Below are 16,844 nucleotides of genomic sequence, written 5' to 3'. Positions count from 1 at the left end.
TATTCTTTAAGTTTATTGAAGTTGTAGATTGTACATATCCTCTAATTAATCAACATTTACTTTTTAAACGAAGTGGAACTTGCACTACAAAAAAATTAATATTCAGTAGAGGTTATTTTATGGAGGTCAGAAAAATCCTCTACAAATTATCATAATTCGTAAATTGTCTGGAGCGCAGAAAATAATGGAGGTTTTAGTTCTTTCTTGCAGAGATTTATAACCTCCACAATTATAATACATTTTTTTTCCTTTCCCTCTTGTTCTTATCTAAAGTTTTGTTCCCTATTTTTTTCAGTTGCTCCTCATCTGTTTTGGCGGTTCTTCATTCGATATTGCTGTTTTTCTATCTTTTCTCACTATATCTCTTTCCTATCTCTTCACTATTGGTGAGTTCTCTATGCACTGTTTCACTTCTTTATCTCTTCTCCATCTCTCGCGCCTGTGTGTTAGCTCACAAAAATCACTGATTGTAGCTTGTCGGTAGTGAATGGTCATGGATTTTCGAATGGGTTTTCGATTTTCGATTCTAGGTTTTCGGTTTTCGATTCAAAAACCTCTTCTAGGTTTCACGATTTAGAGGCTCTACCTTTCACCATTGTTCTCAAATTCGCGACACCATAAAATCCTAACCGAAGATTCTCACACTGATTTTTAATGGTGCAGGAGATTCCGGTCGACTCATAACGGGGAGTGAGTGGTTGTTGCTGCCCAGTACGTGTTTGATGAAATTCCTAAGTTGAATGCAATACATTTTGCTTGCCCAGTACCTGTTGTTGTATCCTTGGCTATCAAGAATTTTAGCATCACGAGGTTGTTGGAGTCAGTAATTTATGTCAATATATTTGAACTTTTAGCTAGCTTTTTTATATTCTATTTCCCCTCTATTATTTTATGTAATTTATTATTATCATTTATAAAGCATGGATAATATTTCTGGTTTTAATTTATGTGTTGACTTGATGTATTATTGGCTTTGCATGCTAACGAAAAAGGTTGCTGCAATGTTCAAGATTGGTTTTAGCAAGGAAGCCCCGAAAGGTGTGTGATTAAGTGAGTTAATGATTTTGTCACATTCACTAATCTTTTTCCCTCTCAACTCTTTATCATGATTATTGAACGTGCATATTAATGATTTATGCAGGTTAATATGAATGTGCTCATAGCCAACAATGTTTTCTTCTCAACAAAGAGGTTAATGCACCAATCTACAATTGTCATGGGCTCGTGTTTTTTGCTTGATCTCCCTTCCCTTTTTATGATAAAAAAAAATCATTGCCATGGCCTCTATGCATAGTTCTATTATTATATGTATGGAAAACATTCTTACTTCTTTCTCAAGGGAAAGACGGCTAGAGGTTGGGGAATGGTTCTTGCCGATAGGGTTGTTGTCTGCATTGAATGATTATGGTGCGAATCCAGGTGGGAATGAAGAGAGTGGTAATGCCCTTTTAAAAGAAATGGAAGATGCTTTTGGGTTTGCAGAAGGGTTATGAGATGGTTGCAGGGTGAATAACCTTTTGAAAGTAACGTTTTATTATATTAATTAGTCTTTTGAAATGTGATGCTTACTATTATATTTAAAAATAAAATTGTCCTTTTACAAATTGTCCTTCTAATACATTGGTGCATGCATTGTGTGAGCTACTGCATCGAATGGTTAATTGGATAATTTTGTGTGGTTAGTGATTGGTGAAATCATATGGTTAGGATTTTTTTATTAACGAATAACCACATGCTTAAATCACATGCATGTAAATCAATTCATATAGTTATATTTTATTTTATCCATTAGTTTCAAATTTAAATCCTAATTATGAAATTATATTACTTATTACAATATTATTTTGGATGATGAAAAGAACAATCTCAAATGCGGTTAACTTTTGATTTCTTATACACAGATTGGAAAAGTTAAATTTGGAAATAGCATAAAGGAGAGCAAACAAAGTTAATTGCGTGAAGAGTGAGCCCAAAAAACAACCCAACATGAAGTGGTTAATCTTCTTAAAGGGCAAGAACGTGAAGTGATGAAAGCAAAATATTTTAGGATTAGGATAAAGATTTTAGTTGCAGAATTGGCTTATGAACTTTTAATGTTATTTTCTTTTATACTTGAACATTTAGATACTTTGATGTAATTATTTTATTATGTTGATCATGGAATAAAATATTTGTTATATTTTTTGTGGTGTCATAATTTCTTTTATATATTTCAAATTGTCATTATTAAAATTAGATTTTAATTATTAAAAGTAGATTTTATTGAATTGTGAAACTATAAATGTAGATGGATAATAAATAAAGGAGGTTTTAAATTTCTGCAATAAAATAGCTTGAAATAAAGGAGGTTTCAAACCTCCACAAAATAATAGCCACCAATAGAAGAGGTTAAAACCCTCTACAAAAATAGTCACCAATAGAAGAGGTTATAACCCTCCACAAAAAAACTTCTGCAATATAATATAGATACCAGAGGTTGTCCAAAACCCCAGCAAATAGTTTGTGGGGACTCTAACCGCAGAGGTTTAAAAAACCTCTGCAAATTAATTTGCAGAGGGTAAAAACCCCCACAGATTGCAAAAAAAACCTCCACTAATTATCAATTTTTTTGTAGTGTTGACACTATGTTTCATCATTTGTTAGACTAAGCAAATACATCATCTTATCGGCGTTTATTAAATGTAACTTTTTCATATTCCAAAGTTTATGCTTTGTTGTTTTTAAGGATTTAGGACCTCTGCTCTAACAACATATAATTAATTAATGTAATATAAAAAACATTGTGAAAACTAATTTCTCAAAAATATAAATTAGTATGATATTATAGTATTTGCATCTTTAATTTATTTTATTTAATATGATTCTTTAATAATACCATTCATAATTCTTTTAACTACTCAATATGTTGTTTAAAATTTTTTTCGAATTTAAAATTTATATTAATATATATTAATTTTATAACACATAAATTTTTATTAACTATTCCTTTAAGGCCCCTTTTTATTCTGCTTCCTTTTCAAGGGTTGCCCTATAGCAGTGGGCCTAAAGGCTGACCCATAGGATAAAAGCCCTTCGTGTTGCCCTAATTTCACACTCCCATTCACTTTCAGAAACGTAGCCGTCATCTTCCCCGTGCGCCAAAATTTAGCTCTGCTAGGGTTTAGCTCACGCTCACTCGTACCAGCTCAAGAGTCCTCTTCATTTCACATAAGTTGGTCTTGAACCTTGTTTTCCTTTCCGAGTTGTTTTTCATGGGTTCAGAAAAGCTCACATAGTAACCTGTTACAATTCTATGTCATTGTTTTTCTAGCTCCTAAGTCTCTGCTCAGAGCTGTTCTGCTCTACGCTGCTTGCCAAATCCTGTGTTAGACCCTTCCAGGTAAGGGAAGCTAGAACCTACTCGTGTATCACGTTTTTACTGTTGTTTTTACTGGTGTGCTGATAGTCTTGAACTGATTTGATGTTCTGAGTGCTTGCGATGTTTTGGGTGTGTTGTTTGGATTGGTGGGTGCTATTGTTACAGGAGAACAGTGGCGAGACCTGTTAATCTCGCCCAAGCGAGCCAGTCTCGCCTAGGCGAGATAAGCAGGGACTCACCCAAAAATTTTGCGCGAAAGGTCGCCCAGGCGACCAGCTCGGCTTTTTGAGCGAGCGAGCATCTCGCCCAGGCGAGAGGGGTCTCGCCTAAGCGAGATCCCGCGTGGTTTGAGTGCTTGGCTGCTCTTGGAGAAATTGTAATTGCTTGGGTATGATTGCTATGATGAAAAATATATAATGAACTGTTATGTATGAGTGATATGATTCATGGATGGTGAATGATGGGTATGGTATGAATTTTGGCATGCAAACTAAATGAGATGGTTGGTGATAAAGTGGCATGGTATTGACATGAACTAAAAGGCCATATCTATGGTTTGAGAGAAATGGATGGGTATGGAACCATTGAGAAAGAAATGAAAAAGATGAATTATCAAGAGATGGTATGTGATGTATATGTGTATACGTAATAAACCTTTATTATTTGGTCTGGTATGCTTGGTCCGTGTCAGTGCGTAATTCCTTGGAAATCCCTAGGTGGGATTTCAGGGTCGTGCTTCAGTGGTCGGGACGTAATTCCATGGCCCTTTTTAGTGGGTGTCCATGGTGGTGTCCCATTTGTATAACTAGGTAAGGATTCAAGGTAAGGTTGCATCCTGACACTCTGAGGAGTCAGTTAGTCTCACCTAGAGCGGACTGACTCTTGTGGTGAGAGTAGTAGGAGGCCTGAAATTCATTAAGGGCTAACCTTGTGGTGAGGGAAAATTAATTCATTGTAACACTTATAACACATAGCTTGAGGGTGAGCAGAGGTATCCACCACAAGTGCAGGCATCCGCTGAATCCGACCAAGTTATACGTATCCGGATGAGTCATGTCGAGTCATAGTGTATTGATTGGAAAGTCATAACATGCTTGGATGTTGTATGGATATTGAATGGTGAAAATATATATTTGACTATATGATAAAAATGTTGTTGGCTCTAGCTTACCCTGTTGTTGTGTGGTTGTCTTGTATGTGGTTCTTCTTTCTTGCGATGATCATCAATTTGATTGATGGGAGCAGATGGGCGAGGTTCTCGTGGTCAACAAGGAAATGGCGATTCCGCTGCTTAGCCATCGGGACTGGATCTTTTTATTTTCTTCATGGTTTTCGTTAGGGCTATGGCCCATCCATCCAACGACAGGCAGCGTCGCTTGAGCAATAACAACTTGTGATGCAGCAGATGGAGGCTGCTAGGGCAGCTGCTGAGGATGCCCATCGGCAGCACATGGAGGCACTCCGTCAGCTGGAGAAGAACAGGGCGACTGCCCCTGTGTTTGGCCCAGAGCCAAGACCACTAGTCAGAGAGTGGAGTCTGGAAGACTTCCTGAAACACCATCCCGTGAAGTTCGACGGGAAGACTAGTCCAGATGCAGTCGATCAGTGGCTGAAGGACCAGGAGAGAATTTTTGATGCGAAGATGTGCCCGGTAGATAACCGGTTGGTGTTTGCAGTTTATATGCTGACCGGAGAGGATGAACATTGGTGGATTAGCATGAAGTCCATCATGGAGGAGCGAGGAAAGCCTATGACTTGGGAGGCCTTCAAGGGGGATTCGTCTCCGAGTACTTTCCAGATAGTGTCAGATATGCCAAGGAGGTGGAGTTCCTCCAACTCACTCAGGGAGGGAAGTTTGTGACGGAATATGCTAAGAGGTTCAAACACCTCAGCCGCTTCTATACATTGCCGCTTGACGAGGAGTGGCGATGCCAGAAATTTGAGAACGGCCTCAGGGGAGATATCCGCTTGATGGTAGCCCCTCTATCGATCAAGGACTTTGCTGCATTGGTGGAGAAGGCCAGAGTGATGGAAAAGATGAAGAATGAGGTGGAGGGCCAGCAATCTCAACAACCTCAGAGGATTGGTGGACCATCTGGGTCCAAGCCCAGACATGACGAGCGGAGGAGATCATATGACAAACCTCCCCATCATCCTCAAGGGTCTAGGGGTCTTCCTCCCCAGCAGGGTCGAGTCCAGTGCTATATATGTGGAGGTCCTCACCTGAGGAGCGCTTGCCCACGCATGGAGGGCTACTGCAGATGCAACAACTGTGGCAAGGAGGGCCACTTTAGGAAGGATTGTCCCACCCTTGCTAGGGCAGCAGCACGCCCTCCAGTTCAGACTCCTCACCAGCATTAGCGGAGGGATAAAGGCAACAGGCCTCAAGTGACAGGCAGGGTGTATGCTATGACAGGAGCAGAAGCGACTGATTCAGGTAACTTGGTTATGGGTTGTTGCACGATAGCTGGTGTGTCTTGCTGTGTATTGTATGATTCTAGAGCGACACACTCCTTTGTGTCAGATGATTGTGTGAAATGTCTGGGTCTACCGGTGTGCGAGCTACAGTGCGAGCTCGCGGTGTCTACTCTGGCGTCGAGATTGGTCACGATGTCGTCCTTGTGTGCTAGGTGTCCAGTGAAGGTGGAGAGACGTAGATACAAGGTGAACCTAATCTGCCTGCCACTACAAGACTTGGAAGTGATCTTAGGGATGGATTGGCTCTCTGCCAATCGCGTCCTTATAGACTGTCAGGAGAAGAGGTTGTTATTTCCCGATTTAGAGGAGCTCGAGTTGGTGTCCCCTCAGGGAGTGGTGAGGGAGATTCAGAATGGCGCGCAATGCTTCGTAATCTTCGCCCGTATGGAAGTGGAGGAAAGAGAAGAAACATCAGTTATACCTGTGGTACATGAGTTTGAAGACGTGTTTTTGGCAGGGTTGCCTCCCAGTAGAGAAGTGGAGTTCTCTATTGACCTGGTACCAGGAACGGGCCCGGTGTTGATGGCTCCATATCGTATGGCTCTGGCAGAATTAGTGGAACTCAAGAAACATATAGAAGAGCTGATGGAGAAATAGTTCATCCGACCCAGTACTTCACCTTGGGGAGCGCCAGTATTGTTGGTGAAGAAAAAGGATGGGAGTTTGCGTCTGTGTGTGGACTACAGACAATTGAACAAGATGACTATCAAGAATAAATATTCGCTCCCGCGGATTGATGACTTAATGGATCAGCTGCATGGGTCATCAGTGTTCTCGAAGATAGATCTACGATCGGGTTACCATCAGATATTGGTAAAGGCTGATGATGTACAAAAGACGGCCTTCCGATCCCGGTATGGACACTATGAGTACGTGGTTATGCCTTTTGGTGTGACCAATGCTCCAGCAGTGTTCCTGAACTACATGAACCAGATTTTTAGACCCTTCTTAGATAAGTTTGTCGTAGTCTTCATAGACAACATCCTTATCTATTCTAAGACTCGGGAGGAGCATGAAGAACACCTGAGGTTGGTGTTTGGTGTTATGAGAGAAAAATAGTTGTATGCCAAGATGTCCAAGTGCGAATTTTGGATGGATGAAGTACAGTTCTTAGGGCATGTGATATCTGCACAAGGCATTGTAGTAGATCCGGCGAAGGTTGAGGCGGTGGTTAAGTGGGAAAGTCCTAAGTCTGCCACAGAGATCAGGAGTTTTATGGGGTTAGCCGGCTACTATAGGAGATTCATAGAGGAATTCTCCAAGATAGTAGCGCCTCTGACATTGCTTACTCGGAAAGACCAACCCTTCACCTGGACGGATAAGTGTGAGGAGAGTTTCCAGGAACTGAAGAGGAGACTGATCAATGCGCTGATACTAGTGATCCCAGACGTGGGGAAGCCTTTTGAGGTCTATTGTGACGCATCTCATCTTGGACTTGGTTGTGTTTTGATGCAAGAAAAGAAGGCGGTGGCGTATGCTTCGAGACAGCTTAAGGTGCATGAGGGTAACTACCACACTCATGATTTGGAGTTGGCGGCGATAGTGTTTGCTTTGAAGATTTGGAGGCATTATCTTTATGGTTCTTAGTTCCGCGTGTTCAGCGATCATAAGAGCCTCAAGTATTTGTTTGACCAGAAGGAGCTAAACATGAGACAGAGAAGATGGATGGAATTCCTGAAGGATTATGATTTTGAGCTCCTATACCACCCCGGGAAGGCGAATGTAGTGACAGATGCCTTGAGTAGGAAGGTCGTACATGCTGCACACCTTATGGTCAAAGAGGTGGAGTTACTAGAGAAATTTCGGGATATGAAGCTACAAGTGGAGGTAGGGTATGAGTTCATTAGATGTAGTACCCTAACTATATCTAGTGACTTCTTGGGCTTAGTGAGAGAGAGGCAGTTATTGGATGTCAGTCTGAACAGAGTCAAAGAACAACTTGGGTCAGATGAGGCTAGAGATTTTGCTTTGGGTGATGATGGTATTATGCGGTTTCAGGGTAGGGTATGTGTACCTAATGATGTCGAGGTGAAGAGGTTAATTCTGGAGGAAGGACACAAGAGTCGTCTTAGTCTGCACCCTGGCATGACTAAGATGTACCAGGATCTTAAGGAAACCTTCTGGTGGCAGGAAATGAAGAGGGATGTTGCTCAGTTCGTATCAGCATGTTTAACTTGCCAGAAGGCGAAGGTGGAGCACCAAAGGCCTGGTGGGAATCTATAGCCCTTGGAAATACCAGTGTGGAAATGGGACAACATCTCCATGGATTTTGTAACCCATTTGCCACAGACTTTTAGAGGACATGACACCATCTAGGTGATAGTGGATCAATTAACCAAGAGTGCACACTTCTTGGCGATGAACTTGAGGATGTCCATGGCCAAGTTGGCCCAACTGTACGTTAAGGAGATCGTGAGATTGCATGGAGTACCTTTGAGCATAGTTTCCGACAGAGGCCCACGGTTTACATCCCGGTTCTAGCAAATCTTACAGGAGGCTTTAGGGACCAAGTTGACTATGAGCTCAGCCTACCATCCCCAAACTGATGGCCAATCAAACAGGACCATTCAGTCACTTAAGGACTTACTGCGGACGTGCATATTGGATCATCTGGGGGCTTGGGATGAGGTGTTGCCCTTGATTGAGTTTACCTACAACAACAACTTTCATGCGAGCATCGGCATTGCACCATACGAGGCTCTTTATGGCAGGAGGTGTATCAGGATGGAGAAGCAGTACTTGTCGGACCGGAATTGTTAGAGTAGACCACCGAGAAAGTGAGAATGATGAGGAACAGGATGCAGGCTTCCCAGAGTAGGCAGAAGGCCTATGTAGACCATAGGAGGAGACCCCTGGAGTTCGCAGCTGGTGATCATGTATTCCTGAGGGTGACCAAATCACGGGCGTGGGAAGGGCTCTCCGCTCAAGGAAGCTTTCGCCCAAGTTCCTTGGCCCACATCAAATCATGAGGAGGATTGGGCCAGTGGCCTATGAGATAACTTTACCTCCGCAGTTGGCAAGCCTTCACCAGTGTTTCATGTCTCGCAGTTGAGGAAGTATGTGTTTGACCCGGCTCATGTGTTGGAAGCCGAGGATATACAGATCAGGGAAGATCTCACAGTGGAAGTACCACTCATCGCTTTAGAGGACAACAAGGTTAAGGAGCGCCGAGGAAAAGCTGTTAGCCTGGTTAAAGTCATCTGGGACCGGAGGACAGGTGACTCAACTTGGGAGTTAGAAGAGGACATGAGAAAATCACATCCACATCTTTTTACCTGGTAAGTTTCATTTTCGAGGTCGAAAATTTTTGTTGTTGGGGGGAATGTAAGGCCTCTTTTTATTCTGCTTCCCTTTTAAGGGCTGCCCTATAGCAGTGGGCCTAAAGGCTGGCCCATAGGATAAAAGCCCTTCGTGTTGCCCTAATTTCACACTCCCATTCACTTTCAAAAACGTAGCCATCATCTTCCCCGTGCGCCAAAATTTTATCTCTACTAGGGTTTAGCTCCCGCTCATTCGTACCAGCTCAAGAGTCCTCTTCATTTCACGTAAGTTGGTCTTGAACCTTGTTTTCCTTTCCGAGCTGTTTTTCATGGGTTCAGCAAAGCTCACATAGTAACCTACTACACTTCTATGTCATTATTTTTCTAGCTCCTAAGTCTCTGCTCAAAGCTGTTGTGCTCTACGCTGCTTGCCAAATCCTGTGTTAGACCCTTCCAGGTAAGGAAGCTAGAACCCGCTTGTGTATCACGTTTTTACTGGTGTGTTGATAGTACCAGCTGAATCCGACCAAGTTATACGTATCTGGATGAGTCGAGTCGAGTCATAGTGTATTGATTGGAAAGTCATAACATGCTTGGATGTTGCATGGATATTGAATGGTGAAAATATATATTTGACTGTATGATAAAAATGTTGTTGGCTCTAGCTTACCCTGTTGTTGTGTGGTTGTCTTCATGTGGTTCTTCTTTCTTGCAATGATCATCAATTTGATTGATGGGAGCAGATGGGCGAGGTTCTCGTGGTCAACAAGGAAATGGCGATTCTGCTGCTTAGTCATCGGGGCTGGATCTTTTTATTTTCTTCATGGTTTTCGTTAGGGCTATGCCCATGTATGGTTTTACGCCTTGCTACTTTTTTCTCTTTTGCTAGACTTGTATTTGGTTTCCGTTGGCATCGTGGTGTGCCCAAGTTGTAGGGGTTGTGTTAAGGACCCCAATACTACGCTACAGTAATATTTTGTGTGACGTTTCCTTTAATTTCGCGTAATAATTAAATGGGACGTTACAATTCCAATATATTACTTATATGTAAAATATGTTTTATTTAATAAAAATCTTTAGAATTACAATTAATTTTTGCAACTCAATAATTATATATATATATATATATATATATATATATATATATATATATATATATATATTAATTAGTATATAGTATTTTATTAATTACACGCCAATTGTTTAATTTATACTAATTGAAATTAATTTTATTATTTATTTAGTCATTTTTAAAACACATTTACCTTTTCATCATTTCATTATAATGTATATTTTTCTTTTATTAATTCAAAATTGTTATTAGTATTAATATAATTCGTATACTTCATAAAACTATTTAAAAAAATTATTTACGTATTTAATTATTTTATACTATAATTTAGTATATTTCTTTTTATATTATGTAATTAGTTTCTTACATTCAATTGTTTAATATCATCACTTAATTTAGTATCTTTACTAAAAGAAGATTATTTACAAAATAAAAAATACTTATAATAAATTTTAAAAAAATAATTATATTTATTTTTAAAGTTAAAAAAATTGAGCATATGCCATTATTTTATCCGTTAAAACAAAGCGTATAAACATAGTAAGTGGAAATATAGAGAAAGGACAAGGCAATAATTTATTACAAGAAAGGACTTCCATTATTCTGGTCTCTCACTATGGAAGGTATATTTACTCCTAAGAGAAATTGGTGTGGAATAATTGACCCACAACTCTCACCTAACACACGTGATAATTGTGGTTGCATTAACTAGTCACCCATGATGTATTACTTAGTGACTTGACCATCAATTTTTGCACATCAATATCAAATGGGGTATGCAGTTAGGGTGCTAAACTCCTACACCATTCACAATGACTCACATGACCTTCAAAGCATGTCTGCAATGTATATTGAACCTAATAAAAATTGTTGCGAGATAATTAGTCCACGAAATCCAGCTTATATATATGTATCAATTCTGCATGGAATAACTGATGACCACTAACTTATTAAGTGGTGACCTGCCTTGAACTTTTTGCACACCTGTTTCACCATTGCTCTGTTGTAAGGAAGTTCACAACTAAAACATGTTTACTGTCTAGGAAGACCTCAATAAAATGTATGGAAGGTATATTTACTCCTCAGAGAAATTCGTGTGGAATAATTGACCCACAACTCCCACCTAACACATGTGATAACTGGTTGTATTAACTGGTCATCCCTGATGTATTACGTAGTGACCTACCCATTACTTTTTGCACATCAATATCAAATGGGGTCTGTGGTTAGGGTGCTAAACTTGTACAACATTCACAATGACTCATATGACCTTCAAAGCATGTCTGCAACGTATATTAAACCTAATAAAAATTGTGAGATAATTGGTCCATGAAATCCATCTTATATATATGTATCAATTCTGCATGGAATAATTGGTGACCACTGACTTATTAAGTGGTGACTTGCCTTGAACCTTTTGCACATTCGTTTCACCACTGCTCTGTTGTAAGGAAGTCGACAACTAAAACATGTTTGTTGTCTATGAAGACCTCAATAACATGTCTGGAAGGCATATTTACTCCTAATAGAAATTGGTATGGAATAATTGACCCACAACTCTCACCTAACACACATGATAACAATGGTTGCATTAACCCTTGATGTATTACATGTTGACTTGTCCATTAATTTTTGCACATCAATATCAAATGGGGTATGTGGTTAGGGTGCTAAACTTGTACATCATTCACAGTGACTCACATGACCTTCAAAGCATGTCTGCAACGTATATTGAACCTAATAAAAATTGTTGTGAGATAATTGGTCCACGAAATCCAACTTTATATATATATATATATATATATATATATATATATATATATATATATATATATATATATTATAAATTCTGCATGGAATTATTGGTGACCATTGACTTATTAAGTGGTGACCTACCTTGAACATTTTTCACATTGCTCTATTGTAAGGAAGTCCACAACTAAAACATTTATACTATCTAGGAATACCTAAAAAACATGTATGGAAGGTATATTTACTCATAAGAAAAATTCCTATGGAATAATTGGCCCACAAGTGCCCCCCTCACACACATGATAATAGTGACTGCATTAGTGAGTGACCCCTGATGTATTACATAGTGACCTACCCATTACTTTTTGCACATCAATATCAAATGGGGTCTGGTGTTAGGGTGCTAAACTTGTACCATTCCTTTAGGGTTTAATGGTAACGAAAAAACTTCCAAAGGGGATTTCGAAAAAATGGGGTCTTCTTCCTCACACTTTCATCTTCACCACTTCTCCCTAACCCTATGCGACAGACCCTTCTTTTCGATGCTTGTGACTATTCTTCGTCTTCCGTATTTGCCTTCTCCCACTCGTTTTCCTTTTTGCATTTCTCTTCTCTCACGGAATGGAACAAAGATTGTGGCTTTTGTAGGGAGTGTGGAGATTTTCCAAGGAAGAAGACCAGCACCGTGGATTTCGCATGGAGGAAAATATAGATTTCGTAGGCACAGTGAAGTTTGGAAGGATTCCAACACCATTCTCAATGGTCTGCAAATGATTTTTTTTCAAAACCGCTTTTGGCCATTTCCATTCACTTTCACAGTTTGAAAAAGTTAACATTAATTAACTTCTCTTTCCCTCACGTGACATACTCTCTTTTGCAAGTAAAAAAAAATTAAAAATTACTTTCTACGTCAGGGAGTAACATAGGAGTCAAATTTCGGTAGTCATTGAATCATTATCCATCGGTAATTCACGCAGATGACGTGTAAACTCTCTGAAAGCGAATCCAGAATGCAGTCTCCTCATACGGAGTGACCCCCAAACGCTTGTTTGTTGTAGGATAAATCTCAATTGCAACATAGCCACAAGAACTATTCTCTGGACAGAACAAGAGGATGTAGCCTCCAATATCATTGGGAACGCTCTTGATTTTAAACCCACCGGCTACTGTGTTGTCGTAGCCAGTAAGTTTAACAACCAACCCCTTTCCCCCAAACTTCACAGCAGTCCACTTCGATGGAGAGGGAGCACACGGGGCTACAAAAGGGAACCTAATGTCCAAAATAAAACTTTCTTTTATAAAAGGGAATTTGATTGGCGATGAAATTTCTACCGGTAGGCCGTTAGACAAAGGACTTGGATTTTGGCGAACAGACAAAGGGCAAGTTTCGTTTCCGGTTGCTGCAAATTCCACTCCACCGCCGTTTCCAGTTATTATAACTGGCCTTATAAAGTATGTGCCACCATTTTCAAGAGGATTACCGTCGGTGTCCACCACATCTGCGCTGGCTGAACCAAGGTGTGAGGTGAAGCCACAAAGTAGAAACAGAGAGAAAAAGGTCGTAAACTTCATTTCTTGAGAGGCTCTCCGAGGCTTGTCTTCAGTTTGGTTGAACAAACAATGTTGGAAATTGATATCTATGAAGTCGTCCTAGCTAGTACAGAAACAGGACCAACACAAGATATGTTATAGGTTGAGTAAACAATTTTTCCTCTTTTTATGTGGTTCAAGATATAATTAACCCTATTTATTTAAGTAACACGTGTTCAAAACTTTGGTTATTTGGTCATTAAAAGTTTTGTATCAGAAAACTAGCATGAGACCCTGTCGTGATTTTGGTTTTTAAATTTTTTTAGAAAACAGATTTTAATATTATTATCAATAAATCAATAATTTAATTTAAAATTATAAATATTATAATTGTTAATTTAAATATATTCAAACGATAAATTTATCTAATAATGATATAATTATATATTTACGTATAATTAATTATTGTTATGTATTATGTGTGATATGTTATGTATTTTTGAGTAATTTGGAATAATTAATTTGTAATGACATAAATTGTTATTTTGTTTAGATTAAGAAATGTCAGTATGATGTTTTTTAGAAGTTTAATTACAAAACATTGTTTATGATAATAAGTTTAGAGTTTTAGTTAAGATTAAAGAGTAAAAAATAGGTGTTAATTTTTTTTTTTTGGATTTTCTTGTTAGATTTCAAAGTTATTTAAAATATATTTGAAATAACTGAGTCATGTTTTTTTTTTACATTTTTAATATTTAAAACAGATTTTATTGTTAATATATATAAATTAGTGATTTGAATAATTATTATTATTATTGGTTTAATTATTTAAATATTATTCTTATTTAATGATTAATTATTCACCCAACTATATATTTTGGAAACAAAAGAACACATAGTGGGATAATCCTGACAAATTTTGTCAGATATAGATACTTTATTTCAATCCACACCTCTTGAATTGACATAGTTGGAACACTTTTATTGTATTTAAATTTTTTTATTTTTTATCTTAATTTATATTAAAATTAATGTAATATTCTTATATTCAAATAAATAATTATGAGTAATTTTTATATATAAATTTTAATGATATGAGAAAAAGATAAGTAATTAATTATGAGTACTTTTTATATAATATATTAAATAAAATTAAAATTTATAATTAAATTTCTAAATTATAAATTATATTAAAATGAAAGGTATTATATGGATTGTTGTTAAATTAAAATGTAGGCATATTATACAATACAACATAAAATTGATGTTTAAATTTTTCAAAAGAAGCATATTTATAGATATAAACCTATAAACAATTTAAACCAAAGAAGAACATTGAAGAAGTATTTGTTTAATAATAATAATAATAATAATAATAACAATTGTAAGACCCCCATTTTTATTTTCTGCCCTAAAGTTGGTGGGCTGCCTTGTAAGTGGGCCTAAGGCCGGCCCAACGTATAAAGTCCTTAGGTCTGCCCTAATTGCACACTCACTCTCACTATTGCAGAACTCAGCAGCCGTCATCTTCTCCTTCCGCACTAGAGCTCTGCTAGGGTTTCTCCCCAAGTCTCTCGAGCTAGCTCCGAATCAGTTTCTACTCCACGTAAGTGCCCTCTAGATCATCAGAGTTCCCTTTTTGCTTTCCCTTGTGTTTTCGCAGTTAGGGTTTGATACTAATCTGCCCTTGTTCCGGGTACCTTCTGTTTTCAGCTCTTTAGTGTGTTCTAGAGCTGTCGTACTCTTTGGTTACGCGTCAAACCTTCTGTACGAACCCATTTCCAGGTACGGGAAGTTAAGGTTTGAGTGTGGGTCATCTTTGTTTTGCTTTTGTGCTTGTTGAATATTTGTATGGATAAAACTGTTGTATGTGGCGTGTGGAATGCCTTGCATGCTTGGTTGGTTCGAAATACATGGCTGTTGCAGGTAAAACAGTGGCGAGACCTGTTAATCTCGCCCAAGCGAGCCAGTCTCGCCTAGGTGAGACAAACAGGGATTCGCTCAAACCAGTTTGTGCGAAGGGTCGCCCAGGCAACCCGCTCAGATTTTTGAGCGAGCAAACATCTCGCCCAGGCGAGAGGGGTCTCGCCTAAGCGAGATCCCGCGTTGATTCCTGGATGCTCTTTCGAGCCCTCGCCTAGGCGAAAGGGGTTCGCTTGAGCGAGCTCGCCTCGCCTGAGCGAGACCCCTCAGCCTGAGCGAGGTACTGGGCGAGAACAGTGCTGTGATTGGATGCCTGTTTGTTCCTGAATGATCTATTTTGGTTGAGTATGATTGTATGATGAGTAACATGTATATAATGGAGCATGAGGTATGTTCGGCATGATTCATGAAATTTAAATGATGGGTTTGGTATGAGTTTTGGCATGAGAACTAAATGAGATTGATATTACTAAGGTGACATGAAAATGAGATGAGTTGTGTCTTATGAGCATGAATGGATTATGATGAGTTGGAATGCGTTGGACCTGGAGATGTGACATGTAACGACTTTAACGGTTGTCATAATGAAAGCACCCTTGCATGGTAAATCTTATTGGACCATATGACTGTATTTTTGTCTGTGTCAGTGCATAATTCCTTGGGGGTCTCTAGGTGAGACTTTCAGGGTCGCGCTTCAGTGGTCGGGACGTAATTCCATGGCCCCTGTTAGTGGGTCTCCATGGTGGTGCCCCATCTGTATAATTAGGTAAAGATTCAAGGTAAGGTTGCATCCTGACACTCTGAGGAGCCAGTTAGTCTCACCTAGAGCGGACTGACTCTTGTGGTGAGGGTAGCAGGAGGCCTGAAATCCAGTAAGGGCTAACCTTGTGGTGAGGGAAATTTGATTCATCATAACACTTGTACTACATAGCTCAAGATCGAGCAGCTCAGGGTCGAGTAGAGGTATCCACCAAAAGTGCAAGCATCCGCTGAATCTGACCAAGTTATACGTATCCGGATGAGTCGAGTCGAGTCGTAGTGTATTGAATGAAGAGTCGTAACATGTTTGGTTGTTATATGGGTATGAGATGACGAAAATATATTTGACTGTATGATGAATATGTTGTTGGCTCTAGCTTACCCGTTTCGTTGCATGGTTGTGTTGTATGTGGCTGTTCTTCCTTGCGATGATCATCAACCTGGTTGATGGGAGCAGATGGGCGAGGTTCTCGCGGCCAACAAGGGAATGGCGATTCCGCTACTTAGCCATCTGAGCTGGATCTTATACTTCTTTCCTTCATGGTTTCTTTAGGGCTATGGCCCTTGTATTCGTGGTTATTAGATTGTAAACTTTTGGTTAAACAGTTATCCTGCTTTTTGTTGACATCGTGGTGTGCCTAGTTTTGTAGGGGTGTTGTTGAGAACCCAAGGACTGCGTTGTTATACTATCTTATGTGTGGCGTTTCCTTTA

At 39.1% G+C, this 16,844-nt stretch overlaps 2 protein-coding genes across 2 annotated transcripts; one reads left to right on the top strand and one right to left on the bottom strand.

Moving 5' to 3' along the window:
• Window positions 1–4,763: 4,763 nt before the first annotated feature.
• LOC114184450 lies at window positions 4,764–6,433 on the top strand. The gene is made up of 3 exons (XM_028071758.1): window positions 4,764–5,009; window positions 5,075–5,633; window positions 5,775–6,433. Exons 1-3 carry the CDS (start codon window positions 4,764–4,766, stop codon window positions 6,431–6,433), a joined length of 1,464 nt encoding a protein of 487 aa, XP_027927559.1.
• A 6,233-nt stretch (window positions 6,434–12,666) lies between these two features.
• On the bottom strand, window positions 12,667–13,582 carry LOC114182928 (kunitz-type trypsin inhibitor KTI1-like). Its single transcript, XM_028069736.1, has one exon. The coding sequence runs from the start codon at window positions 13,490–13,492 to the stop codon at window positions 12,890–12,892; it is 603 nt and encodes a 200-aa protein (XP_027925537.1). The 5' UTR covers window positions 13,493–13,582; the 3' UTR covers window positions 12,667–12,889.
• Between the last annotated feature and the right edge of the window lie 3,262 nt (window positions 13,583–16,844).

This window comes from Vigna unguiculata, chromosome 5 (genome assembly GCF_004118075.2).
Source record: "Vigna unguiculata cultivar IT97K-499-35 chromosome 5, ASM411807v1, whole genome shotgun sequence".
Taxonomy (NCBI): domain Eukaryota; kingdom Viridiplantae; phylum Streptophyta; class Magnoliopsida; order Fabales; family Fabaceae; genus Vigna; species Vigna unguiculata.
Note: the sequence above shows the minus strand (reverse complement) of the source record. Positions and strands in the feature narration are given on the sequence as shown.